At 34.2% G+C, this 26,574-nt stretch overlaps 3 protein-coding genes across 8 annotated transcripts; 2 read left to right on the top strand and 1 right to left on the bottom strand.

Annotated features, from left to right (window-relative positions):
• The first annotated feature begins 1,328 nt into the window (after positions 1–1,328).
• On the top strand, positions 1,329–5,320 carry LOC117603397 (uncharacterized). Its single transcript, XM_034322513.2, has 3 exons — positions 1,329–1,788; positions 3,127–3,293; positions 3,475–5,320. Exons 1-3 carry the CDS (start codon positions 1,708–1,710, stop codon positions 3,617–3,619), a joined length of 393 nt encoding a protein of 130 aa, XP_034178404.1. The 5' UTR covers positions 1,329–1,707; the 3' UTR covers positions 3,620–5,320.
• On the bottom strand, positions 4,050–22,899 carry Sin3A (SIN3 transcription regulator family member A). 3 transcript variants are annotated; one of them, XM_034322453.2, is made up of 18 exons: positions 21,570–22,899; positions 19,411–19,703; positions 18,736–18,909; positions 18,383–18,535; positions 17,976–18,307; positions 17,658–17,895; positions 17,327–17,581; positions 16,848–17,249; positions 16,325–16,776; positions 15,770–16,244; positions 15,451–15,697; positions 15,004–15,375; positions 14,755–14,924; positions 14,450–14,644; positions 13,955–14,233; positions 8,628–8,779; positions 8,323–8,533; positions 4,050–8,240 (listed from the first exon to the last, which is right to left on the bottom strand). In XM_034322453.2, exons 2-18 carry the CDS (start codon positions 19,681–19,683, stop codon positions 7,989–7,991), a joined length of 4,632 nt encoding a protein of 1,543 aa, XP_034178344.2. In that variant the 5' UTR covers positions 19,684–19,703; positions 21,570–22,899; the 3' UTR covers positions 4,050–7,988. The 3 variants fall into 3 exon arrangements, with proteins under 3 accessions (XP_034178344.2, XP_034178346.2, XP_076544228.1); XM_034322455.2 differs by having other exon boundaries at positions 14,024–14,233; positions 21,570–22,898; XM_076688113.1 differs by lacking the exons at positions 4,050–8,240; positions 8,323–8,533; positions 8,628–8,779 and adding an exon at positions 10,216–12,158 and having other exon boundaries at positions 21,570–22,898.
• A 47-nt stretch (positions 22,900–22,946) lies between these two features.
• On the top strand, positions 22,947–26,432 carry LOC117603385 (mitochondrial tRNA-specific 2-thiouridylase 1). 4 transcript variants are annotated; one of them, XM_034322495.2, is made up of 8 exons: positions 22,947–23,002; positions 24,630–24,803; positions 24,886–25,051; positions 25,114–25,298; positions 25,370–25,596; positions 25,665–25,832; positions 25,905–26,132; positions 26,221–26,432. In XM_034322495.2, exons 2-8 carry the CDS (start codon positions 24,728–24,730, stop codon positions 26,371–26,373), a joined length of 1,203 nt encoding a protein of 400 aa, XP_034178386.1. In that variant the 5' UTR covers positions 22,947–23,002; positions 24,630–24,727; the 3' UTR covers positions 26,374–26,432. The 4 variants fall into 4 exon arrangements, with proteins under 4 accessions (XP_034178386.1, XP_034178385.1, XP_034178384.1 ...); XM_034322494.2 differs by having other exon boundaries at positions 22,959–23,060; XM_034322493.2 differs by lacking the exon at positions 22,947–23,002 and adding an exon at positions 23,925–24,065.
• Positions 26,433–26,574: the final 142 nt, after the last annotated feature.

Here is a 26,574-nt window from a genome sequence, read left to right as displayed (position 1 = left end):
TGCCGATGCAAAATCGACGGGTCAAGTCAATGAGACTCGATAAATCGTGTCCTCCGCATATGAGGCGACCAACAGACGTCACGTTGAAAGCAGTGTGCCATTGGCCGAGATGCTGACGGGCCCCCGTCAAGCCCCCGTCAAGCCCCTGCCTGCATTCTGACTCACGTGCGTTTATCTGTCGTCGAATTAAAATACCCGTGGGCGAGCCTGTAAACAACGTCATCGATCGGTCCGTTTCGATCTCTGCTGATCTATGGACCGACTCGTACAATCGATCCGGCTTCGATAATGCCACGAAATCGGTCGACCGGTCCGAGTTTCAACGAAACTATCGAAACTGATGCTCGATTCTTTATCTATTACGCTATGCGCCAAAACTGGGGCGTATCGATGATTATTTCTCTGATCGAATGAAACATAATAGGTTGAACTTTCTGCCGAGAAAGGCGCGCGGCTTAAATTACAATTTCGGCAAGATGATTCGCGTGTCACAACTCCTCGTTTCTCTAAATTATTCCATTTAACGAATCAACGCGATACGGTTAACAAACACGCAGATGCTCTTACCAACGTCATGATTTTTCAAGCTTGCAATCAATGCTTAGTTATAAATGATTTATCGAAACTTGCGATGGAAAGTGAAACGTATCATTGCCTTTACGTAGGAATCAATCCCGATATATATATATATATATTGCAATATTCAGTAAACAAATCAACAACATTACAGACATAATAATTCGACCGCAAGTTTTGTACTGTATAATTGTCACGAAAGTTTTGACGCAGAAATCTGTGTTTATTCGATAACAAAATGAAAAACAAGATCGAATGAAAACTACATCCGTGCTATACGAGTAACCTCGTTCTCGAACGAATAAATTCTATTTCTTTCGGATGAAAATAACGAACAACATTATTTAGAGAAACTGGAAAAATTGGAAATTTGACAAAAACGTTCGATGGTACTTAACGAAATCGTTTCGATGAATTATCATTTGGATCGTTGCATAATTGCCCATTGAAAGGGTTAAATTCTACATGTCGTACGATTCGATTTTACCCCCTATCGGCGACGTTCGAACGCGATCGGCCGACGAATCGATACCGAGAAGAAACGCAGATGTCAGAGGATACTTAAGTTGATTATTATTAATACTGTTGTTCTTATTATTGCAACTTCTCCCTTCTCGAAAGCGCTGGTTATATTATCATCTCGTTCACTCCCTGGTCGTTTCTTCTTCTTTCTTACGACGATTCCCCTCGACGTCCCCACCCGTTCTCGACCAGCTAGTAGCTCAGCCTATATAAACTCCCGGCATCTCGAAAGTCTCCTCATTCTATACGAGGCAGTCAGTCTATGTATAAAGTCGGAAGAGCATCGCGGAAAATCACACGCACACCTATCACTTTTCCAGACACGCGTTGAATATCGTTCGAATCGGCGAACATCGTCTAGAATCTAACAGAGGATCGCCAGGAGGACCGAACAGTTCCTCTCGACGGAACCACCACCATCCTTGCAGTCTTAGTTCTGGTTAGACTCGGTGCGCGGGTCTATCCCGCCTCGAGGGTTCATCCTACACGTTCGCCTTTGAAGATCGTTCCGACGACCCGTCTGACTCGAAGAGACTAGGAGAGATCGATCGATCGATTGGAGATCAATTGGAATTTCTGACTTGGAGAACCGAAGAAATAAACGGCAAGATGAAACTGATACTATTAGTGACTTTGTTAGCTGTCCTCTACACCGTGGACCACTCCAACAGCGCGGCGGTGAAATCAGAGGTAAGAGATCCTTATTACGTCCTCAGATCACGCGTTAAGGGAAATCTTTATACCCGAGATGTACGAGAACCCTTTGCTGATGAGAACATCTTGGGGATAATTCAGAAAATAAATTCTAATAATTGCATGTAAACCATGAAATCCAGTAGTTATAAAGAAAATTGATCCAAAAATTCTAGCATGAAAATGAAAAGGAGCTTAGAGATTGTTTAACCCATTCATATGGGAAATGTACATTTTCCTACTGGTCGGCATTAATCAGTGAACAAGTACGCTGCCAATAATTAATTGAAAATTTGTTCATCATAGAGTTAGGTATTGTTCGAATAAAATTTGATCTGAAAAATCTTTGATTTACTTCCTTAGATATATTTTGTTCAAGCACCATTTTACCAAATTGGTAAAATTGCAAATGAATTTGCCTTGCAAAGTTTAAAAATTGAACGAAATAATAGAGGATTACATAAATTTTCAAACAATTGTATTGATATTCGTTAAAAATTTGAGGTGCACTAGCTTCTGTAATTCACAGAAGAGTTGGAAACATATAAAACAAACAATTGGGCAACGATGATTTGCGACTATTAATTAGGTCAAGCGAAGCATCTGCAATTACTAGCAAATTTGCAAATACGCGGAGTGATAATGATTAAAATTAGTCATACTTGAGATTGCTAGACTATCAATGAAACCATTGATAACTTTCAAATGGAGAAGATCATTAACTCTTCTGCCTTAGGCATATTTAATATACACAAAATATTGTTATTATAGCTTAAAAAGCTACCAAATTAAAAAATTGCACAAAAATCTTTTCAGCTGCTGATATAATTATTTTGTAGATGATTATAACATTTTTTCTGAAATGACGACTGTTAATGTAAAAAAATGATTTAAATATTCTAATATTGTACGCGATACAATTGCAATTGTGAGATTATATATGTATATATGAACGTAATTTCATGCATAATGATAACGCGATTCGTTCAAGAATCAAACTCCAACGTTCTTTTTCGAAATGCAAAATCGATAGTAATGACCTTAACTCAGTCAACCATTTCGTACGTAACGTCTTCTGACGTATTTATATACAGCTGAAAGCAGATAGATGATCGCGATAGTGGACGATTTTTGAAAAACAAGTGAGACATCAATGTTAAATAATATTGTCGTCGAACGTTTTCTCGGTGTATCATAAACAACACTTTAGCCTTACAACAAGCCTTTCGGAAAAGTGATCCTTTAATTGTAAAATTTCTTTTACGATAACATAATTAAAAAGCAAAAGATCGTAAATAAATTAACAGCAGGAATTTTGGATGTAATGTTTTTTAGGAATTTGCGGAACAATTGCGTCGTATCGTTCACGATAGTTCAAGAACTCAAAGAGCTACCGAAAGCGGTAACGATGACGAACCTAAACGAAATTGTTATGATGCACCTTGTGGATGGAACACGTACAATCTCGTCACTCGTCGAGGCGAATTATATACGCCAAACACGTGAGTTATAATACAATTATGTGCAAAAGTATTAGAAAGTATAAGAAAAATTAATTACTGATCATTTTATCGATCGTCGGTCACAAGCGATAGATAACGTCAGAAAATGGCGGGAATAATAGCACGACGGTAAACGAGGCAAAAATCACGAATATCGCATGTGTGTGTGTGTGTGTTTCAGATGCAAATGTCCCGACAAGACTTACAAATGCGTACGCACCGGTGAAAACGTAGCAATGAGTGCGTATGTATATCACTGTCGTCAAAACACGACATCGGATGATATCGAAGGCGAAACGTCCGACGACATGGACTACCTCAGTTAAGACGTGTCCAGAAGATTGTCAAAACATGCGAACATACCTGATTTAAGCACCTCCAGCAGCCATGGTCATGGGTATCACCGCCATCCTCGTGTCACCGAAGCGATTCTCCCCTTGTCTTCTCATCCGGGATTATTTTAGCATCACAAACAAACAACGCGTGGACACTCATTTTATGTTACCTACATAACAGAACAGGTCACGTGGTTTTATCTTATTTATGCACTTTTCGACGATCAAACACAATTAACTTTGAAGTTTCGCGATCCTACTAACATGGCGCGTGCGCAACTGATGTCTACCGCGTAAATTTGATCGAATGCCGGATCGATATATTCAAATATGGCCGCTATTCAACTATCGAACTTTTATCGAATCTGAACCCACGCCTAAGAAATAATTTGTTCCTTGAATTAGTATTCATAATGATATAACAATGAATCGGCATTCAATCAATGATATTTAAAGATTATTAATGAATTATTGGTATTAATATACTAACAAAGTGAAAATTTAAGTGAAATTGATTGGACCATGGCGAGCTCACGGTTGAATTGCACGCGCAACATGTTTTAGACAGATTATTATTATAAAAACTAGTTGTCTCGAGTATATTTTTATTCAAAAGCTTGTCTGAATGTATTATTTACAGTTTTCGTATAGTTTTAACGAGAAAATTTGATAAAGATTAGTAATCTTACCGAGTTACCCTGGACGACTCTTCAAACGATGTGACCCGGACGAAGGGACTCACGCAACTAAGCACGTAGTCCGTGTTTCTATGGTTACGAATACTTCCCGCGAATGGCGCGATTTTCAAATGCGTTAAAAACTAAATTCGCATGATAATTTGCTGTCGTTCGAAAATAGATAAGTTTAATCGCAATTTTACTTCAAATTACTCGTAGAGAAAATTCATCATATGTTAATTACCAGCGGCAACTAACACGTATTAATGTTTTACAATTTATAATGATAAGTTTTATTAGATTTTCTTGGTTATTTGAAAATAAGTTATAATTCATAAAATTTTACTAAATACAGCAATCTTTTCAAGACCTGATTTTAATTCTATTTTAACGATTAGTATCAATCGTTTTGTTTGAATTAACTGCATCAAATTACTGTTCGATGAATAATTTGAAGGTAAATAAAATCAGGTCTAAAGATTATAATTAATATAAAGCTTCTGATAAGATATTCAAAATTCGTATTTGTAAATCTGTTCCCCAAGCTATTAACGCTTTTGATACTTATTTAGACAAGAAATGTGCGAATTGACATTTTAAATTTAAGAAAATCCACAAACCTCGTGTCCTTTTCTGTTTATTAGAAAAATAGTACGATTGTGTAAATTTTATTTCATGGTTATCATTTAAATATTTACTTTTGATTCCATCTATTAAAAAAAAAAGTATAACCATGAATCATTAAAACTATCTTGTCTTTTTCAAATACGAATCGAGGATAGATTGTCAAAATCATTGACAAATGAACTTCGACACTCGATTCGAACACACATTGATTTCTATTCGAATTTTAAAGTTTCTTTAAAGAATGTGAACTTTTGTCGAAGTTCATCGGTGACTAACAATTATTTCTTAAGTTAACATACACCTTAGAAGTACTCAAAGGTGGTGTAAAAGTAGCAAGGATAGTTATTACAGTATTTCAATAAGGCACAATCCACAATTTTGTACTTAACGGGGAAAATTGTTTCAAACTTTTTTGTATATCATAATCGACTATTTATAACGTGCTAAAAACAATAAATGTGAACATAATATCATTCATTCATTACGAAACATCATACTCAATTATTATTTTTTTTTATTCAAAGACCAAAGAGGTTTTTGCTGCAATATTTCTCCATTGAACATTGTACGCTTTTTAAACAAAATTACACCAGAGATATGATAAAATAAAAAGGTAACTTTTGTTAGTAAAAATTATAATATTTCAATTTTCTACACTGGACAGGATTTTTAAATAATAACAATTAAACTATTTTCATCAAATTATAGTCCTTGAAAGCGTACAATATCTAAGAAAATATTTGAAATGTTTTTAGCAAGCATGTAGAAAATAGTACAGGCAATGTATTCGTATACAGTATTTCATTTAGTAATATTTAATACACAGAAAGTGTAAATTATTTTTAATAAAAATAAGTAATGTTGTAGGAAATATGCTGGATTTGATACTTCTTTTCCCCTCTATTTCCTTTCTTCCTCCTTAAATACCACTTACCTCCAATATAATCAAATATATTATCTTTTCTTGTTTACAATTTACATTGATAAACGATTTTATCGCGACTGAGAATAAATGAAATAAAACAATCTTAATATTAATTGTTTATTAATATTAATAATGGTTTGTGCAAAATATATCAACATTAAATTATTATCTTGAGTAATAAAATTGCCTGTACATTCACTTTTGATACATGGACATACACTTTTAAAATTAGCAATTTCTCGATAAAATACACTATCAATAGTCACAAGTAGTCGAGTATCGGAAGACCGCGTCTCTCTCTTTTTCTTTGTCCACTTTTGATAAGATACACAGTTCTAATGTACAACTGTAGTATATTGCATAACTGAAGAGCACGGTGTGTTTGTGTTTTCACTCTCAAAATTACAAACAGAAACGACAGACAAGGCTTCAACAAAATTAGAATAAAAATGAATTCAATCGTGTTTATGCGTACACCGTAATCCATCAATATGTTTTAATAAATTCGCTTAAACGAAATTAATTCGTCTTTTTTTTTGTACGACTACGCGCAGTCTGAATGTTACAAAGGAATTATTTTCTTTCATTACCACGCACGAACATGTAATTTTCCTTTTTCCATTACCATGATACAATTTCAAAAACTAAAAATTTGTAACTTTTCTAAGTTCGTACGTATATGACCTTTGTATCGATATACAAAATAAAAATGAATAAAAGATACATTTTTAATACAATGATGAATAATGTAAAACAATAAGCTATGTACCTCGTGCGTGGTGAATTAATATCTTTCTCTTAATCGTGTAAACACCGCACTCTGATTACTAACAGCTTTGCACTGTACAGAAACACCGCTATATTTATTATATTTTACACTTTCTATCGAGTAGCCTAAAGATCAGGTAAAAAATAAGGCCTAGTGTTTGTTTCGTTCCATGCACATGTATGTGTATACATATCCACGTACATATGCACTTACATATCCATACATAGATGCATATACATATTTACAAACATGTATATTTATTACATGTCTTATGTATGTCGAATTCGTGTCGTTTGTACGAAAAGAATAAGAGGAGCAAGTTATAAAAAACTTTGAATTAGAAGTATTTTACATATGTGCACACAAAGCATTCAGAATAACTGTTTTTGTAAAATTATCGGGAAAGAAGTGCGAAATCTATACTATCCTCGCATGAATGAAAAGAACTCCTAAAATTTATCATTAAAAAAAAAACCAATTGACTTCGATGTAATTTTTAATTTAATTTTATAGTCTAATATTAAACAGCTTTTGATTATTAACAATATTTGAACGATTGCTTAAATCTACAAAAATAAAATACTTAATAAAATAAAATTGGTTGAATCTCTAATGTATTTATAAACGACAATTAAATTACGATAGATTATTCTAATACGTTTAAGATATTCCATGCAGTATCAAAAGTTTTATTTTAACTTTACTCTCTTATCGTAAAAGGTTACCTGGAAAACCTGTATCTAATTATATTGAAAAAGTAATGAAGTTTAGAAATGAAACGTTACGCGTAACTATCTTATATTACCTGATCACAAGCATATGCTCAATACAATTGAAAATATCGCTCCTTCTCATTGTCTTTCTTTGCCAACTTTTTAACGTTTAAATCTAGTCTCTCGAAGTAAAGGAACTTCGTAAAATCGCTGAACAGACAGCAATTTAACAAATCAGCGATATTTTCATTTACACGAGATTATTCATACCTGTACAGTTGAAGAATCAAACTTATGTCGAATTGAGAATGCGGTAAAGGGTGTGAAGTACATATAATGTACAGACGTTTCGTTATAGTCCTCGATACCTTCGTGTTTCTTTTTTAACGACCACTTCTGCACTTCGTGTCTTTGCTCGCGATGAACTTTGGTGACAAAAATAAGACGTTTCCCTCTTATAGTTCGTGCAAGTAACATGCCACAAGAATTAGTCTTAATTTTGTCCTGACCCGTGATAACTCTATCTCTTCCTCCTAACTACTTATTCTTAACAGAAAGTATCCATGAATGTGAGATTATCGAAACGAGCTCTCAAGTAGTAATCAATATATTCTCAAAGAATGGTAAAGAAATTATAAGAGGCGTAAGATTATACACATGATTCCGTTAATAGATCAGGTTGCAAACGTTCCACTCGATAACGATTGTATTGTCGGTAAGGTGATCTCGTTTGATCGTTATCCGTAATCACCCGTGTCTTATGAGGGATCAGATTTTCGTAACGACCCATTAACCAGTCCTGGCATAATCGATGTTGAACATCCGCAACATTTTTAGATGCCCACGACGCTAGCCACTGGTGGAACTTTGAGTTCAGATGTTTCGTCACAGTTGGATGACACTGTTGAAAGAGAAAAATATAATTATTAATGTTTTATGGTATCAGAGAAGATTGAGAAAAATTGTATAATTAAGAGACATACCTCTCTGGCACGGCTAAACGAATTCTTTTTATACAGGAATGCTTCCTTACTAGCAACATACAACATTTGGTAATTATTAGGATTAAATCTGCACTGTGTTTCATCAGAGTTGATTATGTCAGATGTGTCTCCAGAGTCTGCTAATCTTAAACCAGGAGACCGTTTCAGGAGAGAGTCTACAGAATCAATTGATTTTTCTTTGTCTGTTGATCTAAAAGGATAGATAGCAGAGATTAAGTAAAATATTCAGATAATGTGTTTTATGGGTGATTGATATAATGGTATCAAATTAAGGAAATACTTACTCTGCACCTTTCTCGGGATGATTAGCATTAGGCATGGATGCTGACATCATTCTTGCGGTCTTTTTCCTCCATTGTCTAACATTACGGTAAAGAAATACAGGCTTACGTCCTGCCAAGATTCTGCCTAAAGAACTCCACCCATTTCCATCCATCTACAACAATCGGTTAATGTTAATTTTCTTAAAATATACAAACTTACAAGGTGTTAATATAAAATATTTAAATACTATCGCTTATTACACTATCACAAATAGATATTACTAAATTTAATATACTTAAGTTAAGTGTTCTTATTACAGCACAATTTCTTACAATATCTTATACGTTATACTAAGTTACAAACAATTGATTTCGCACGGTTTACTCTTTTCTTGAAGTAACAGTAGTTTAAAAGAAACTCCAAAACAAAATAATAAACTACAAAAAATATATACGTAAATAATTTGAAGAAAAATGAACATCAAATAATAATATTCTACTTTTCTACAAAAATAATTGAATTCTATTAAAAATGTATCATAAAAAATGTTCTCCATGTTTTGTTCTATTCTTTTTTTCCTGCATTTTTAACAAATTGCTTGCAATTATGTGATTGTCATTATACACTGACAAATAATTAATCACATTCATGTCAAGAAAGTCGAATTTTATAAATAAGAATTACCAGTAATAAACTCGGATAAACTTGGATAGGCAAAGGGATATGTTTCACAGAACAACAGAAGAAAATGTGAACGCTTATGTGGGAAATTGTATGCATGAAAAAAGCAACAATCAAAATCGGGGGTCGAAATGAGATCTTGCAACAGAACAGAACACTTGCTGTTTTACTACTTTCAAAGATATTATAGGTACTACAGAATTGTATTAGACTGCAAGAACTTAACTCTTTAGTGTAAAAGAAATAATGTACAAGTTAACACTCAATATATGGCAAAAGCTTGTTTTCAGTACCAATAATACTTGACAATAATAAAACAATTTTCGTTGATCACAAGCAAAAAAAGTAAAATGTGTGTTTAGAGAACAATTCCAGTTCAATTTTCAATCTATGCGCATTCATAGACGACAAATGAACTTTCGAATTCGGAAGCATAACAAAAGAGGCAAAATGTTAACAGAAGTCCAGTTAAACAGTTTGATAACAATTTTCAACTATGAGAAACTTAGCTAGTTGTTTAAGGTGCAAATGTGTTAGAAAAGAGATATATAACTCTTGATATATATATTTGATCACCGTTTAATATTTAGCACACATAATATTGAAATAATAAGCAGAATAAAATTGAAGCTAAATGAGAGAAAACATTCAAAATAAAAATTGGAGGATGAACAAAAAAAGAAATCTTCATCATTTCAATCAATCAGATATACTTGAATATAGCATTAAACAAAATATTTGGTTTTGTTTGTTCCTTTTGCTTTGTTTTGTTCATAGAAGCACAAGCAAAAAACTTTGTTCTTTTACAAAAAATTAATGTCATCGGAGAATCAAAGTAATATAAATTTAGTGGTACAAAATGATGTTAGACAATAATGTTTAAAAGCATTGTTCATGTATTTCAATATCTCTCTTCTATACAATATTATTGTTTATCTATTATTATATGTATATTCATTTCATATACAGATTACAGTTACAAAATATATATATATGTCTTATATATATATAGTTTAAAATTCACTGCGTAAAGTGAAAACGGAGATATGAGCTTATAACAATCACATAAAATCTGTCTGCACATATGATCTTCATAGTCTCAATGAAACTATATTACAAATTGTCACAGTAACGTTTAAATCAGATCATTTGTGGCAACGTTTTACATATATGTATAAATATGTATGCATGTATGTATAGTTAAATCAATGAAAAATTTTGTGCCACGTTATCTAATAAAAACGTATTAAACTGTTAAATAAACGAAAAGAATCTATAAACACACACGTACATGTAAATATACGTGTATAATCTTTCTATATATTTATATATTGTATATATATATTATGTATAGCGCTTAAAATTCCATGATGCAGAGCCCTTGTAAAGGAAATGCATGTTTACAATTTGTACAAAATACGAAGATAGTTTCAACGAGGAAACAACAATTGCGAACATCGCATCTGAAAATTCCACTCTTCGTCACAAACGTACGTGTATATACTGTACAAAAAAAATACTACGGCAGAGCAAAACAAGAAACAATACCTGTTGCCCATAAAATGTATAAAACATATGTATTACGTCGACGTCAAACGATAAAAACTAATGTGGTGTTAATTAGTGTTTCAATTAAAAAGAAGTCCTAACGCGACATTTCAACGTGACAAATAAAAGCACATTAATCGTGGAATCTGATAAACACATTGTTCGAAGCCAGAAGTATTGAACAAAGGAAGATTTGTTCGATATTAAACAAAAAAAAAAAAATTTAATAAAAGTGTTGCTCATCGAATGCTGAACGCTAACGTTTCAAGCATAACAATTCTTCTCACTGCGATGGAAAATCATTAACACCCTTCGACTGAATCGTTTCGACACAATAAAAAAAAAGTAGAGCGAAGAATATAGTTGTGTACGAATGAAGTTACTGAATGCCAGAAGGACCTCCTTAGGTAAGAAGCAACGATAGCAAACCGAGAGAGCTGAAACTGTGAAACCTTTGGCAAATCATTAGATCATCATGGGATATCAACGTCTCATACTGTTACGTTCCTCAAAATTAGAACTATGAATTAGTTGAAAAGATACCAGTGAATTTCTATTTACATGCTACACCATATATAATCTTTGCTTCACTACTTATAGATTAATATATACATAGCAAAGAATTATTATTATTATTAATATAATACACGTGTACTTCACAGTGGCGCAACAGTTAAGTCAAGAACACACTTAGTCCACGCCATGATACACTACTTCCAGTTTTAAGTACAAGCTAGAACCAATGCAAACTGCATCTTATATATCACACTACACCCTTTAAATCTGATTCTAAGAGTGTAACATAACATCTTGCACCAACAGATGACTTTTGTAATTCAAAATTCAATTCTAGTGCCTAAATAATCTCTAATGTCTAAAATATATATATATATTATATATAAATTCAATGTTTTATCAACATACCCTAATTCAAAGGTAGGAAGGAGGAACTTTTTCCCAGCTTCTTTCGTTTAATTTCCACAAGAAATGTTAACACATCCTTTGAAAGTATTCGAGAAGCATTCCGAAATATTACTCTGTTTCGTGTTCTGCATCTTCTTTTCGCATTCGTAAAATTTTTACTTATTCCGGCGTATCAAAGGATTTTTTTTTTTTTTTGGTAGCAACAAATTTTTCAAGTTGAAGGGAGACGACAGAAAATGCCATGATACACGTGATGTGGCGTGGAAGTAATGTGTTCACGAGTCAATATCCATATTTCCTTTCCAAAGGCTTCACGATTCTTTTTTTTTTGTTTCGAATGTAACAGCGAATGGTGGAAATTTTTTTTACAAGTTAGCAGATGCACACTACCAGTAGACCTAAGTTGCGTATCAAAACATATGTACAAATTTATATCAAATATTTACATTCTCTTCAGTTCTAATTCGTTAATAAATTCTAGAAATTAGTAGATCTTATCTAGTAATAATAATAGTAAGATGAAAAATGAACGAAACGTTTAGAATTAAGAATTGACCGATATCAAATGTGTTAAGTTTTAAGCTAACGTTTTTTTTTACATCCATTTATGGCACTGTTCGGATGACTTCATTTGTGTATGCCGTGTCCCCTTTTTCTTTTTTGTACATTTGGAAACGTATTTAAATGCTCGTCTTTCATCTCGTAATTACTCTTTCCTCTAAGTTAGTTAACTTTTTTTCTTTTCTTTCTATCTTTCCATTTCTTCTAAAGAAACGCGAAATAGGCAATAGTCACGGAGACAGTACGATAATGCATAATACTCTAATTGTATACATAAAAGTTTTCCTTGTTCATTTCGTTGAACCCGATTATCTTAATATCAGGTGATAGATTCACAGAGAAATCATGTTTGCAACATGAAAATAAAGTTATTTTTAACGAGTTTGGTAAATACTCCTAACTTTAAAGCTTTCAAAGCTTCTGCACTTTCATTCTCAATATTATTGAAACCAATCATAAAGAAAATGAAAAAAAAAAAAAAAAAATAGAACAAACAAAAAGAATTTGTTAGACAACCATAAGACGAATAAATATAAATAAAATAAAAACAAAACGCAGAGTGTGTTTTAACGTGCGTTCACCGCACACTTTCCTTCAAATCATGAAACCTTACGACCTTGAATAAGAAACTCGAATAAAAGAAGATATCATTTCATTGAAAAATAAACCCTGAACAATAGTTCCGCGAATAAATGAATCAACCGAATGGTTATTTATATTGTAAAAGCGAGGAAGCAAAGCAATGAACGTTGGAACAATATACTTATTGAATGCCTTCAATAATCTTTTTCTTTTGAAATTTGGAAAAATTACTGTTCAAACGTCGTTGTTTTCTTTTTTTTTATTATAAATCGATATTTAAAATATAGAAATATAATTTATAGTTTGTCGTGTAATATCTAACGGTGTAATTACAACACACTTGTAGTATGTGCAAATATATAGAATAAAGAATGGGGATTTGTAGTGCACTATAGGTTCTCTTTTCTCTTTTTTGTTATACTTAATTTACAGCACCACATTGGACGCGCGTAATTGAAAATCATATCTCTCTTATCTCTTTTTAAACATTATGAAAATAAATATATGACTTTCTGTCCTTTTCTTAGATTTTTTGCATTTAAAAGAATAATAGTTCATTCTGCTTATGTATACAAAGTTCTGTGACTTCTATATAATGACAAGTATGACACTAGTGCTCTGACCCCATTCGCATGATAAAGCATTGGTGATGACAGATCGTATATGGCTACGTAGCTTCCTCGTATTAGCAAACAACCGATATTTATATGCTGCAACGTTTATTTCTGAAATATTATCTACTTGTTCTTTAAGGAAGTCAACAAAGATTCACTTGAAGACCGATTTCCGGAATAGTGCCTGGACTGCGATTAAACGTTCACGCATGAGTACCACTGGCATATTTAGTACGATCACACGAAATAATAGAAGAAAGTTTTTAATTAAAAAAGTTGAAAAAAAAAAAGAAAAAAAAGAAGAGAAACTTTCATTCTTTGGGACACTAGTTGTACAATGAATGGCAACAGTACAACTCCAATCACAGACATCAAATACAAATGAATGTAAACTTCAACGTTGGCAATGATTATGAAAAGGGATGTGGATCCTATACCTTCTTGCTAATGTCAGTGTTCTTGCGCTTTCTGCCCCTCCCCCCCCTTGCTGCCTGGTCGTTACTCACAGGATGATTGGTTGTCGGCTCATTGTCTGTTAAGGTAGGGGTGTCTTTCGGACTAGTCTGACCAGCTGGAGCAGAAAACCTCTCAACATACGTAGACCATTTTTCAGATACTGTTACTCCTTCCCTTTCTCTTTCCCTACAACTGTTGTCCACCGCCTCATCGCCCTCCGTATCCAACAATTCCATTGTCATTTTACAGTCCTTCTTGTACTGTAACAAGAAAAAGTTATGCTTATACAACTAACATACACAATATCGTTCTATTAATAATTCATGAAATGATACTGCTAGGCTGTAATCAAACCATTATATCGTCAATGTAACACCAATATGAGATTAAGATATTATTTGTAAATAACAGATAATGCATATTCAGTTCCAAGTTTGAATAAAATTTCATTAAGAAAAATATTATTTAACACTTACTATGTATATTTTGAAACAATTTTCATCTGCCATTGCTTTTTCAGCTTTTCGTTGATAAGACATTTCGGCACCGAGTCTCATATAAGCTGTAGCACATAAACCGCCCGCGCCACTACTCTCTTTTGGCTGACGCAGTTCTCGTTGGAATAATTCCATACACTGCTGACATATAGGATCCGTAACCAAATGTTGCAACTAGAAATTGTATGATTTTGTTTAAAGATTTGTTTTCATTGGAAAACACGCTATAAACGAAATAATCGTAGATAAATTTTTAAATAAGCAATCAGTAAACATGCACTTACTTGTCTCACTGCGTACGTTACGACTTTATCTAACGTAAAGGCAATATACGCGTGAATACCGAACATTTCTCGTAACGTATCCTCGTATGCAGTGCTTTCCATATTACCGTCTAAGACGTTCTTGACCATGTCAAGAAATGCAGGATAGTAGTTCTCGATTTCAAGTTCATCTGTGTTAAACACGTAACAATGTTAAATTATGATCAAATGTATTTTATTAGAGTGGAAGGAAGGATTAAGGAGTATTACTTTTGGGTTTTAATCTTAAAGCAACCGCCGTGCTCTCTTTACGTTGCTGTTTATACCGCGATTCCTCTTCTGCGAGGGCAACAGCCCTGTCGTACATCTTTGTTAATCTTTCGCAAAGAATATGATGTAACCTCAGGAACAAATACCAATTGTTGCTGCCCATGAAAAGCGAGTACGCTTCTTCCGGATCGTTCGACAAGGCATGGATCGGTAGTTTGACGTCAGGCTCGGTTTTAATCGAGGTGGAAGACGAAATCGGAGAAGCCGGTGGTTTATTCCTATTCGCTTGAAGACCACCACCCATAGAAGAGGTATTCATTGTTACCGTCTGAGAATTACTACACGCTGCTACATTCAAATCCTCTTTCTCGTCTGTAACGAATCAAATATATGATTATTCTGAAAAATCATGGTTTGCTTTATTTCCAAATTTCAATCCGCATTTACCGTCTTCGTCCCTTTCATCGTCGCTCAATTCCTGGCGCGGATGAAAGAAAAGATCAGGTATAAAATGCTTTAATAAAAGCTTTATTCGTTGCTTGTCTTCTTTGTGGGTAGCCGTTTGACGTTTCACGTGATGAATAAGAAGATTAGCTGCATCGTCCAGGACAGATTTATCTTTATAAGGTAATATGAGGTGTGGTCCGCTGTTATTTTGACCATCTCCGTTACCATCGTCCACCTGTTCGTGTCTCTATAAAACCAATTATTCTGAATAACGAGAGAAACTTTTCATTAACTTATAAGAGAATAAAATTATACAAACCTCGTCGTATAACGTTTCGATCTCGTTGAATAAACTTTTAGATCGCAGAGCCTTTACGTCGTTCTGCTTGAAGTTGATACCCTGATGATCCAAGGATTTCAAATAGTATTTCTCATTTTGCTCCCTCCAGATCTTATTGAACCCTTTCTGTGCCTCCCGCCATTCTTCCTCCTTACTCTTCAGCCGCCGAAGAACAACCGGCACCGCTACCACAGGATTTTTCTTAAGACCGTCTATAATGTCGGCAGCCTTGTCGCCGTATATCCTCTTCAGGGCTCTTTGATGAATGGTAGGAGAACAACCACCGAGACAATCGTCAAGCTTAAATTTCTGAATTTCTTCTTGACTCATTCTACTCATTTTCTTGTGAACACCCTCAAGAACTCTGATCGTTGACGCGTTTGTTTCTATCACACCATCCAATTCAAATCGTTCATCTTCGCAACGATAAATGAATTCCTCGTATTGAGTTTTCCTGAAAATTGAAATTCATCGATGATGATACCTGTAACTAACAAGAAGTATTGTATAAAAAAATTAAAAAAAAATATAAACCTCGATGTTACGAATGTACTATCTTCGGACCAAGTTGGAAACGAAACCCATGTATCATTAAGGACCTCTTTACACAACTGCGTCCTGCCTGTACACTTTGGTTGAACGTATGACTTTGGTAAAGCACAATAGGATGCACCCAGACGTTTGCATGCTGTATAGTCAATTTCCATTGCCAAATCACCTTGGGGTCGCTCTTGATGACTTCGTACGACATTGTTTGGTAACGCCTCGACGTTTAAATTACTCCCCGTGTTTGTTGCATTGGTGTTAGAAGATTCAGGTAAATGACCGAGAAAATCTTTAAACCAGCGTAAAAGCTCGGGAAAACGACCGAGAAATGGGGTTACCAATTGAATCAACTCAGATTTGGATACTATTTCTTGATTGAAAAGTACCAAACATCTGAGAAAATTTTCGTATACTTCTTGGGACCTCAATGCTTTTCGAACCTAATGTAAATCAATATTTTATTTTCAATATTCTTTATTAACGCTTGTTAGAGAAGTTTAAGAATACTGACCTTATCGAAAAAGGCATAGTCATTCAGGCTGCCATACTTTCCCGCTTCCGCTATAGTAACACATTCACGCATAGACGATACTTTATGCTTTTTCAAAGGGGGTGGACCATGCTGAATATGATGAGAGTTCCCCGCTGTTACCGATGGCGAGAAGGATGGACTTCTTTTCACTTGTCCTGTACCGTGGCTAAATTTCTGCACACTATTAATATCTCGTATACCAGATCTATCTCGTTCACGTTCACGATCTCTATGATCGCGACTCTCCCGTTCTATTGTACCAGTGCTACTCGACTCTCGAAGATCTCTTGAAATATTTCCCGAATTATTGTAAGGAGCTTTAGGTCCCAACGGTTTCTTAACGATTGTTGTGTGATCGTTAACTGTAGCAGTCTTATTACTCTGGAACAATATACACGAATTAACCAATATTTTCTCCCAGTTATGTTTATTGTTTATAATAAACATGTGCCACTTACCAGTGAACTCTGTTGATTAGTAGCATCCGGTAAAAATTGTCCGAACTCGGCGAGTAAATCTTCTTGATTCTCGAACAACTTAGCAACCTGACTGTAAACTTCTGCTTCCGTTAAGTGTTTTACACCCCCTGATGCACCAGATCCACTTGTACCCCCCATGTGTCCAGATTCTTTTAAATTTCGTTGCTCTTTTTGATAAGTGTGCAAAATTTCTAAAAATCTTTTGTATTTGTCTGGCTGACCTTGAAATCGATTCTGTAATTATACATAATTTACAGGATTATTTTCAATCTTTCATTTTATTATCGTATCCTTTTAATTAAACACAAACCTTAATTTTATTAACATAATTAATCGCGTGATTAAATTCAACCGGTTGACTCTGCTGAGTCTGTCCACTAGGTGGTATGCCATCTTGTGCTTGACTTAACGCCTGACTCACAGCTTGAGCTTGCGCTGCGGTAACGTGTGAATTATTATATGCCTGGACCGGTGGTGGTGATGGTGCATGGACTGTCAAACTGTTATTGGAAATATTGTTTGGCAAAGAGTGATGAATGTTCCCAGATCTGATAGCAATTAAAAAGAAATCATGAAATTAGTTCAACAAGAGACTGAATGAGAAATCAGATGATACGGGATATCCTACCCATGCATTATTTGCAAAACTGGAGGTGCTTTCGCGGGTTGTGTCGGAGGACTCGCGACAGGCGGTGATCCGACATTTACTGTACAGTGATGTTGCGACAATGTAGCCGTATGTGTCGCCGTTGGACTCGGCATACTAACAGATACTTGAAACGCGTATCCGCGTTCATTTGCTTGTACTTCTATTTTGTACCCCGGTGGAAGAAACGTATTGAAACCAACAATAAGTTCTGGATGTCCTTGGAATAACCGACTTACTCGCGTAATAACTCCTGGTGTATCTATACTTTGTGATTTAAACTCTTTCATAATGTCTAAAAAGTCATTGTACACCTGGAAGATAAGCATTCATTGTGATTATTAAAGTAATTCTTTGATCAAATAAATCCGTAGTTCTCATTATGTTACCTGTGGCTGATCACTAAATTTGTACTTTACTTGATCCAAATAAGACAATGCATCTTCCACCTTTAATCTCTGAAACTGTTGTGATCCACTTCCACCACCCAAACTGGTGCCTGGTGGAGTAGAAGCTAATGGTGTTACATTGCTGGTATGGACCTAAAAATGAAACAAAACTTTTACATTATATCCTTTCCAGCTAATTATAAAACACAAAACTTTAATAATAACTTTTAGTTTTAATACAATTCTACCTAACATCCTGTCTATATTCATACCTTTATATTATTATAGAGGTATTGGTATACATTTTATATCACTATATTTACAATTTATTATATACATTATGCAATATGAACCTTATGCCTTATTGTTGGTTGTTGCTGAGTATGAACTTGACTTTGTGTTCCTGGTGCAGGTTGTTGGGAACCCATACTATGGTTACTGTCACTACTTATCCCACTATGCAACCCTCCACCAGTATTTACACTGCTACTGCTACATGTGGAACCAAGTCCTGCAGATCCACTTCCCTATAAAAAAGTAGTTGCACACAACATCCAAATAATTGTACAGCAGTACACATAAACTTATAATAGGGATGTAAGGAAAACCTTTATTTAAAAACAAATTCAACAAAATGCTTTCATCAAACATATCTGTAAACCATTCAACTTTTTAAATAATAACAATAACACAGAGCATTTATTTTTTCATAATGGTATTACATGAGATGAGAATAAATTTATGAATTCAACAATTACAAAAAACGTAATTAGTGGACGTTTAATTCGACAAGCCGCTTTTAAAAGGATTAATTTCATTCACTCTTGTATCAGCTATATCATGTATATTTATACTGCATGAGAGACGATTATAAACGATAACTCTGTTAAATATAAAATAAAATAAATCATTATACATAAATAAAAATTATTTGAAAAAATCACCTATATCAGGAAAAAATAGGAAAAAGATATTGTGGTAGTTTTCCAACTCATTACTATTGTTATTACACAGTAGATAACACGCACCTTAATGGGGGAGGGAGCCGCAGTCGGCACTACAATTGCTCCAGTGTATTGCTGTTGAGCTTGGGCAGTTCCGAATTGTATGCTTCCCGGCATTTCTTTCGAAGCAACTGATCGAACTGCTTGGCCAGGTACAACAACGCCTATTCCACTGCTTGAATGGTACTCTAAACCACCTCCTCCGCCACCTAAGCCACTTCCTGCACTCACTGACGAGTGCTTTAATGTTGCTGCTGCTGGTGATGCTACCTCGTCCAGCCCGCGAACACGTTTCATCGCAGATCACATTGGAAATGCTGCGGATCAAGAAACGGTGACATTCAGAAGCGTGTTTCACAGGGATATTCATGGATTGTTTAACATCAGATTCACGTGGAACAGCCATCGTACGCTTAGCTCTCGTAAAACGTTGCAATTGTCCGCGTATAGTTGCTGCGTTTGGCGCGCCACGAGCAGACGCAAAAAGGTGTAGCTACGACGAAAGCGTTCGGTAGTGGGTATTGTTTCGTTTAAGGTGATAAAGTGACGCGATCGACGATGCATCCGCACTACGGTATTAAACGCGTACGAAAATAGACTCGTAGCAAGTAAAAAAAGCAAAAAAAGCGTAGCAAATAAATTCGACGCACCCTTATGCACTGATTTTAATTTACAACGGTGTTTCGGATTTTTGAAAGCACCGCGCTCGAGATCCGTGTGACAGAACTTGCGAAGTATCCAAAGTAGCGTGAGCACTTTTTCCGTAATTTCGAACAATATCGAGTTTTTCATCAAAAAAATTGTGAAAATGAAGAAAAGAAAGTGAAAATCCATCATTATTTCAGCGAACAAGAAATTCTTCGATGATTAATCATGACAAATTTGACTCGTGTACCTTCTGATTTTTATGTGTTGCTTTCGACCTGACTGAGCGTGCTAGAAATTATTTCTATACCTCGAGGTACAATGACTTGTTAAAAATTTATTATTTGATACTGTAATTCAATTCTAGCGGATCTGCAACTTCATTTTTTCGCTCGATTTTGAAGTTAAAAATAAATGAGTTACTCATACTTGTAACCATTATATACATACATACACATATATTGCATAATATAAAAGAATAAAAACGCACGTGGTTGGACATGTAATTAGGGGAATATTCAAAAATAAATTATAAGCTAAACATGAAAATATTCTTTAGAATAATACTTTTTGAAGCTATTTAGGTATTATAACCTCACACAAGTGCCATAAATTATATAGAATTAGACTTGCATATGCATTTAGAACAAAAATCATTTTTTCAGAAAATGCTGACAATTGTTGTTATTAATACATGAAAGTGTAAATATAATACCTTTTACTTTTATTCTAAAATGTATCGAACTATATCACTATCATGTGTATTCTCCTACATGCTGTATGTTTTAATCATCTCTTCATTAAATAAATGAAAATTGAATACATCAAAACATAAAATGAAAAGTATATTACATCTGAAAATCAAACATTTGGATTAACATTTGACTTTTAATATGTTACATGGGTAATATTTGAATTTATTGATATATATGAGACATATTCTTATAAGATTACGAATAGATATACAAAAACATATCTTTTTACTGCAACACATTATTTGTATCAATAAATATATCAATTACTTTTTCATAAGCAACCAACCGTAAGGGTAAAGGAAATATACTTTATTTGCATTTACTTTTACACTAGAATTTTCACAAGCGCAAGTACGATTCTTTAATTACTATTTTGTATCATCATCATTCGAAGATTTAGTTTCTTTAGCATGTTTAAATTATGTAAACCAAAGAGGAGAAAGGAAGTGTATTAATAAATAATATATAAAACAACTTTTAATACATGATAACCATAGTAATAAATAGAGAAACTCATTATTGTAAGTTACTCGGGTCTAACATTATGATATTTCTTTAACCTAAATGATATTTTATTAGAGGAAAGAAGAGATATCTCATTGTTCAAAGAATGTTGTTCTGAAACTCAAAAGTGTGTTATAAAAATAATTATAACCTAATGCTTCTATAAGGCATAAGCTACATCCACATAGTAGTTTATAATGACCTTGCATGGATATAGAAATGTCAGTGACTTAGATGAATAAAAAAAAATCTAATGAAGATATAGAAGAATATACATACCAATTTCCATCTGAAAAGAAGTTGAACGTTCTTGCAGCAGGGAATTTCGAGAAAAGTTGTCCAGAAGCAAGTGGTCGAGGTAAAATGTAGTTGATCGCGAGAAAAGTTGTTCTCTTCCACGAGGAGATAGGAGCGTCGGTGGATATTTCTTTCTTCGGAAAATTTCAATCGCAGTATCAGGCCTCGCGAGCGGAATTTCGCTGGGACAGAGAGACGAAATAGAGCCGGTAAAGCCAGCTGCACGGACGCGTACAGGCCGTCCTGCGAAGTCGTCGAAGCGAGGTTTGTCAGTGTTGCACGTTTCCAAACACTTCCCGGCCCTCGACGTTACGCAATATTCCACGTAAATACATAACACATTTTCCCGAGAGCTCCAGTGAAAATATTCGTCCTGCGGTACTCCTTTTACAAAGGAGTCACCTCGAGTACTCTACGCACTTCTTCACAATTATTTTTTTCGTCGTATCGGTCTTTTTTTCAGTTGTCTAACTGACTTTCTGCATAAAAGCTTCGGCTCCGTTGTTTTTTCACGACCAAAAAATCGACGAAGCCTTAACGGGCCGGTCGGTCTGGTCTCAACAGGAATTCTCACTATGCTTTCTTGGATCTCCCTTTCAAAACCATCGAAATCTTGTTGTATGAGTAAACAAACTTAGTAAAATGCACATTTTCGCGAGTACTTCAATGGATTACCGCACTTTTTAAAAAAAAAGGCAAATGCAAAAGGCATACTTGCACTCTCGAGGTACAAGGCAAACTATTGGATTTTGTATGGCAAACAAGGAACTGACTGGTCGTATAGCGGGATGAGGAAGGTGGAGGGGATCGCGCAGGACCGTATTCATCCACTAAGCGTCTCTGTTACCAACCACTCGGGTACCTCCTGCAAAGCGTACGTGTTACAAGACTCACGAGACTTTTCGTCGAACTTTCATTAATCGTGCATCGATTACACTTCAGTATATTTTTCACTATTATTACACAAAAGTATTCGACGTACTTTTAGTACGTCCGGAATCACTTGGAATGTAATTGCTACAAAAAATTGTCTCTCAACGTAATAACATGACAATATTACACGGACACGAGTTGTTTAAGAATCGTATTTTTATACGAACACTGTTTGACCACGCTTTCTAGTCGAACCCTAATAGTTTTTTCTTTCACAAAATTTTGGTTAACACGAGACTTAATTCACTTCTTGCTGGTGCTTCTTTTATCTCTTACATTATCGACATATTTTTAAACAAATATTGTCGTAATAACTCATGTGTTGTACGCGTAGTATGTTAATATTCCAGATAAAAAGTGTTTCTTACAAAACAGCTAATATCTATAGATATAAATACATTGAAAAAAGAGCATACGAATAGTCTCGAACAACATACCGCCAAAGTTTCATTCGGGTATGTCTGCACGATAATGAACTATTCGTAAGTCACATTAATAATTACGGAAACGTTAACAATCGTAAAAGATCGCACTTTGTGGGTATGTTCTATTTGCTGCAACACTATTGTAGTTCTTATAGCATATGGTATTTTAATTACGCCATACAAGACAATTTAACACAAACCAACGAAGTGTACATAATTTTGTATAAATTGGGATAATAGGCGCGAGGCATTTTATATGAATTATATAGTACGTGAAAAAAAAAAACATAGGGACCAGATAGCGTGATGTGTACAAAAATCTCCCATACAACACTATTTTCTAATGAGATGTTTTCATAATAATTTCATTCCTTTGGCTTCCGGTTCGAATACTTTCTTTTCAAGTTCGAACATCTTGATAAATTACACAAGAAACCTATTATGAAGTTTCTTCGGGAAATGTTGCATCGCGTCTCGATGAAATTGAAGAATTGAAAGGCGCCTAACGTGTCGAGAGTGGATACAGCCCTGAAAATTGTGGCGGCGAAGCCGCCAAGAGGCGCGCGCAGTCCACGAAATATCCAAGCGTTTCCCCGCGGCCGACATCTTCGCGCGGCCAACAGCTGTTCCGAAAGGCGAGCGAACTCCCCATCGTAATCTGGGTCATGGAAACTGCGCAAAATGGGTTGCACTTGCACCGAAATCGCGCATTTCTTCCAAAATCGGTGGATCGCCTCGAGAATTTCGTCTAATCCGATGGACTGAACTAGCACGCGATATTTTTCTATCCACACTAGAAAATGCCATTCGTAATATGCAAGCTACTGCGACCAGCCGTTGCATATCTGTCAACGTGCTTGACTGGTTCCCGACGAGAGAGCCGTGCGTCGATTGGCCGACGATTTTCGGACATCGACCTACGCGCGAGCCTCGAAACATGCTAATCACAGGAAACGAGTAACGATATTTCGTCAAAATACACCACGTGCACACGAGAAAAAATATTCAAATATATTTTATTTAAGATTCAATGCCGTAATGTTCTTTTAGTCGATCATTCGTTTCTCGTTAAATGTGGAAGAAGTTGTACACGGTCGGCCATCCGATGCGCATGTAAAACGTAATATCAGAATCAGAATCTATTGAATACGTATACGATACCACGTGATCGATTCGGTACTTCTTTAACCTTTAATATTTGTAAATTTGTAAGTTCTTTTCAGAATATTACTATCATGATTCTGCACGTGTAGTAATCAATACATGCGTAATTAAGGTTAAAGAAATATTTGACGAACAATAAATTGAAATGATGTATAAATCGAAACTAATCCTTCCATATCAGATCTTTAGCACGTTGAGTTAATTAATGAGGATTTTAATTCAGATTTTGTTATTCATGAAACTCTTTTTTATAATTTATGTATAAATGAAATAAAATTGAATTTAAAAAACCTGATTTTACATTTTTCTACATATTTTCATGCTATGTAAATAAATAATAAAATGATTTCTTTGATTAGAATGATTTTTTCAATGTATTAAAAAGCAATCAAGCAAAAATGATTACCTTATAAAATATGTAAATACTAAATACTAAATACTATATTATATATGTGCATATTGCATAAATATATGTTAGGTCTTTCAAAGGTCTGTTTTAACATTAAAATATTTGATGCAGATCAAAATGGTTCAATACAAAATCAAGGAAAAGAAAATAATATACATGAAGCAGTAATAATTCATGATTATTTATTGAAATAAAACTCCAGATTCATAATGTTTAAAAAAGTAATTGTAGGTGTGTCTGGTGGAGTTGATAGTGCTGTAGCAGCACTTCTTTTAAAAAACAAAGGTAAATGAGTTAATATATAAATCTAGTTAAGTTTAAGTTTCTTTTATTTAGTTAATAATTCAACATCTTTTCACTATTAAAGGATTTAATGTCACTGGAGTATTTATGAAAAATTGGGATATACCTAATGAAACAGGAGTATGTAAAGTTGAAGAGGATTATGAATATGCACAATGGGTGTGCAAAAAATTAAAAATTCCCCTTGTTGAAACCAATTTTGTAAAGGAATATTGGAATAATATTTTTAAGTATGTGTACTTATATGTATCTTTTCTTTAAAATGAAAATTTCACCTTTTCTACATTTACAGCTATATAACAGAAGAATATGAAATTGGACGTACACCAAATCCTGATATTTTGTGTAACAAACATATTAAATTTGACCATTTTTTTCATTTTGCTCGGTCTGAACTCCAAGCAGATGCTATTGCAACTGGACATTATGTTAAAACTAGTTTTGGTCCTTATCTTGAACATTTTAAACCAAATACAAGTAAGTAAAACAGACTGCATGATATTGATACTTTGTGTATAATCTGTAACACTATTTGATATGCTTTTCAGATGTTCAGTTACTTAAAGCACAAGATGAAGGAAAAGATCAGACATTCTTTTTGTGTCAGGTACCTCAGGAAGCATTACGATACTCTATGTTTCCTCTTGGTGGGTATTTGAAGAGTAATGTTAAACAAATTGCTGAAGAGGCTGGATTGAATTTAGTTGCTCAAAAGAAGGAAAGTATGGGAATATGTTTCATAGGAAAACGAAATTTTCAGAACTTTATATCTGAGGTATAATCTAATAACGTATTGAGTGCTATAAGCCCGATCGCGTCTTAATTATCTCATAATATTTACAGTATATACCTGATAAATCCGGAGATTTTATAGACATGGAAAGTGGTCAAGTGGTAGGAAAGCATACGGGTTTTCACCATTGGACTGTAGGCCAAAAGGTTAAACTTCAAAGCTTTCCAAACGCATACTATTTATTCAAAAAAGATACTACAACAAATAATATGCTTGTAGTATGTATACTCATTATGCACTTACTACTTATTTTACTAGAAAAAAAATATTTTTATCTATCATGTTATTAGGTAGTAGGAACAAATCACCCGGCATTGTATTCAGATATGGTGAAAACGGAAACTCCTCATTGGATATCGGCAGAACCAGCCGAACTTAATGGCTATTCTAGGACGTTAATTTGTGATTTTCGTTTTCAACATAGAGATCCTGTAATACCTTGTACAGTTTACAAAACTTTAAATAATCAATTAATAATCCTACTTAGTCAGCCTTTAAGAGCGATCACAGAAGGACAGGTATAACTTTACAATTTTCTTTTCTTTTTATTTCAGCAATTGTACTATAGCCTTTGGCAGCAAATAATATTTATTGCAATTTTTTTAGTTTGCTGTTCTATATCGTGGAGAAGAATGTTTAGGCAGTGCCATAATTTCATTCACAGGGCCATCATATTTCTCATTAAACGAAAAAGTCAAAATGGATCATTACTACAACTATGGCGAAAACATGAAAGCACAACAGGTATGCAGTGTATGATATGCTGACATATCGCGTATTGTAAATGAACAAAAAATAAACTATTCTTTAGTAGAAAGCAATTTTTATTTCTTACATTTTCCTTTCTCTATATCGTTACGTAATTGGCAAATAATTATTGATACTTAAAAAAAAAACGATCAGCTTTGAAAATAATTTGAAATTAGCTGTACAACAGCATTTACCATTGTTGGAGAATCA

The sequence above is a fragment of the Osmia lignaria genome, chromosome 4, assembly GCF_051020975.1.
Source record: "Osmia lignaria lignaria isolate PbOS001 chromosome 4, iyOsmLign1, whole genome shotgun sequence".
In the NCBI taxonomy this organism is placed as follows: Eukaryota; Metazoa; Arthropoda; class Insecta; order Hymenoptera; family Megachilidae; genus Osmia; species Osmia lignaria.
This window is presented reverse-complemented; position numbering and strand designations above follow the sequence as displayed.

Bases quoted from the DNA above. Each gene is read 5' to 3' on its own strand.
- LOC117603397 (XM_034322513.2), top strand. From the start codon at position 1,708: ATGAAACTGATACTATTAGTGACTTTGTTAGCTGTCCTCTACACCGTG. The intron at 1,789-3,126 runs GTAAGAGATCCT...AATGTTTTTTAG, and splicing joins GCGCGGCGGTGAAATCAGAG to GAATTTGCGGAACAATTGCG. The intron at 3,294-3,474 runs GTGAGTTATAAT...TGTGTGTTTCAG, and splicing joins GAATTATATACGCCAAACAC to ATGCAAATGTCCCGACAAGA.
- Sin3A (XM_034322453.2), bottom strand. From the start codon at position 19,683: ATGAAACGTGTTCGCGGGCTGGACGAGGTAGCATCACCAGCAGCAGCA. The intron at 15,376-15,450 runs GTAAATGCGGAT...GATTCGTTACAG, and splicing joins CGATGAAAGGGACGAAGACG to ACGAGAAAGAGGATTTGAAT. The intron at 14,645-14,754 runs GTAAGTGCATGT...TACAATTTCTAG, and splicing joins TAACGTACGCAGTGAGACAA to TTGCAACATTTGGTTACGGA.
- LOC117603385 (XM_034322495.2), top strand. From the start codon at position 24,728: ATGTTTAAAAAAGTAATTGTAGGTGTGTCTGGTGGAGTTGATAGTGCT. The intron at 24,804-24,885 runs GTAAATGAGTTA...TCACTATTAAAG, and splicing joins ACTTCTTTTAAAAAACAAAG to GATTTAATGTCACTGGAGTA. The intron at 25,299-25,369 runs GTAAGTAAAACA...TATGCTTTTCAG, and splicing joins ACATTTTAAACCAAATACAA to ATGTTCAGTTACTTAAAGCA.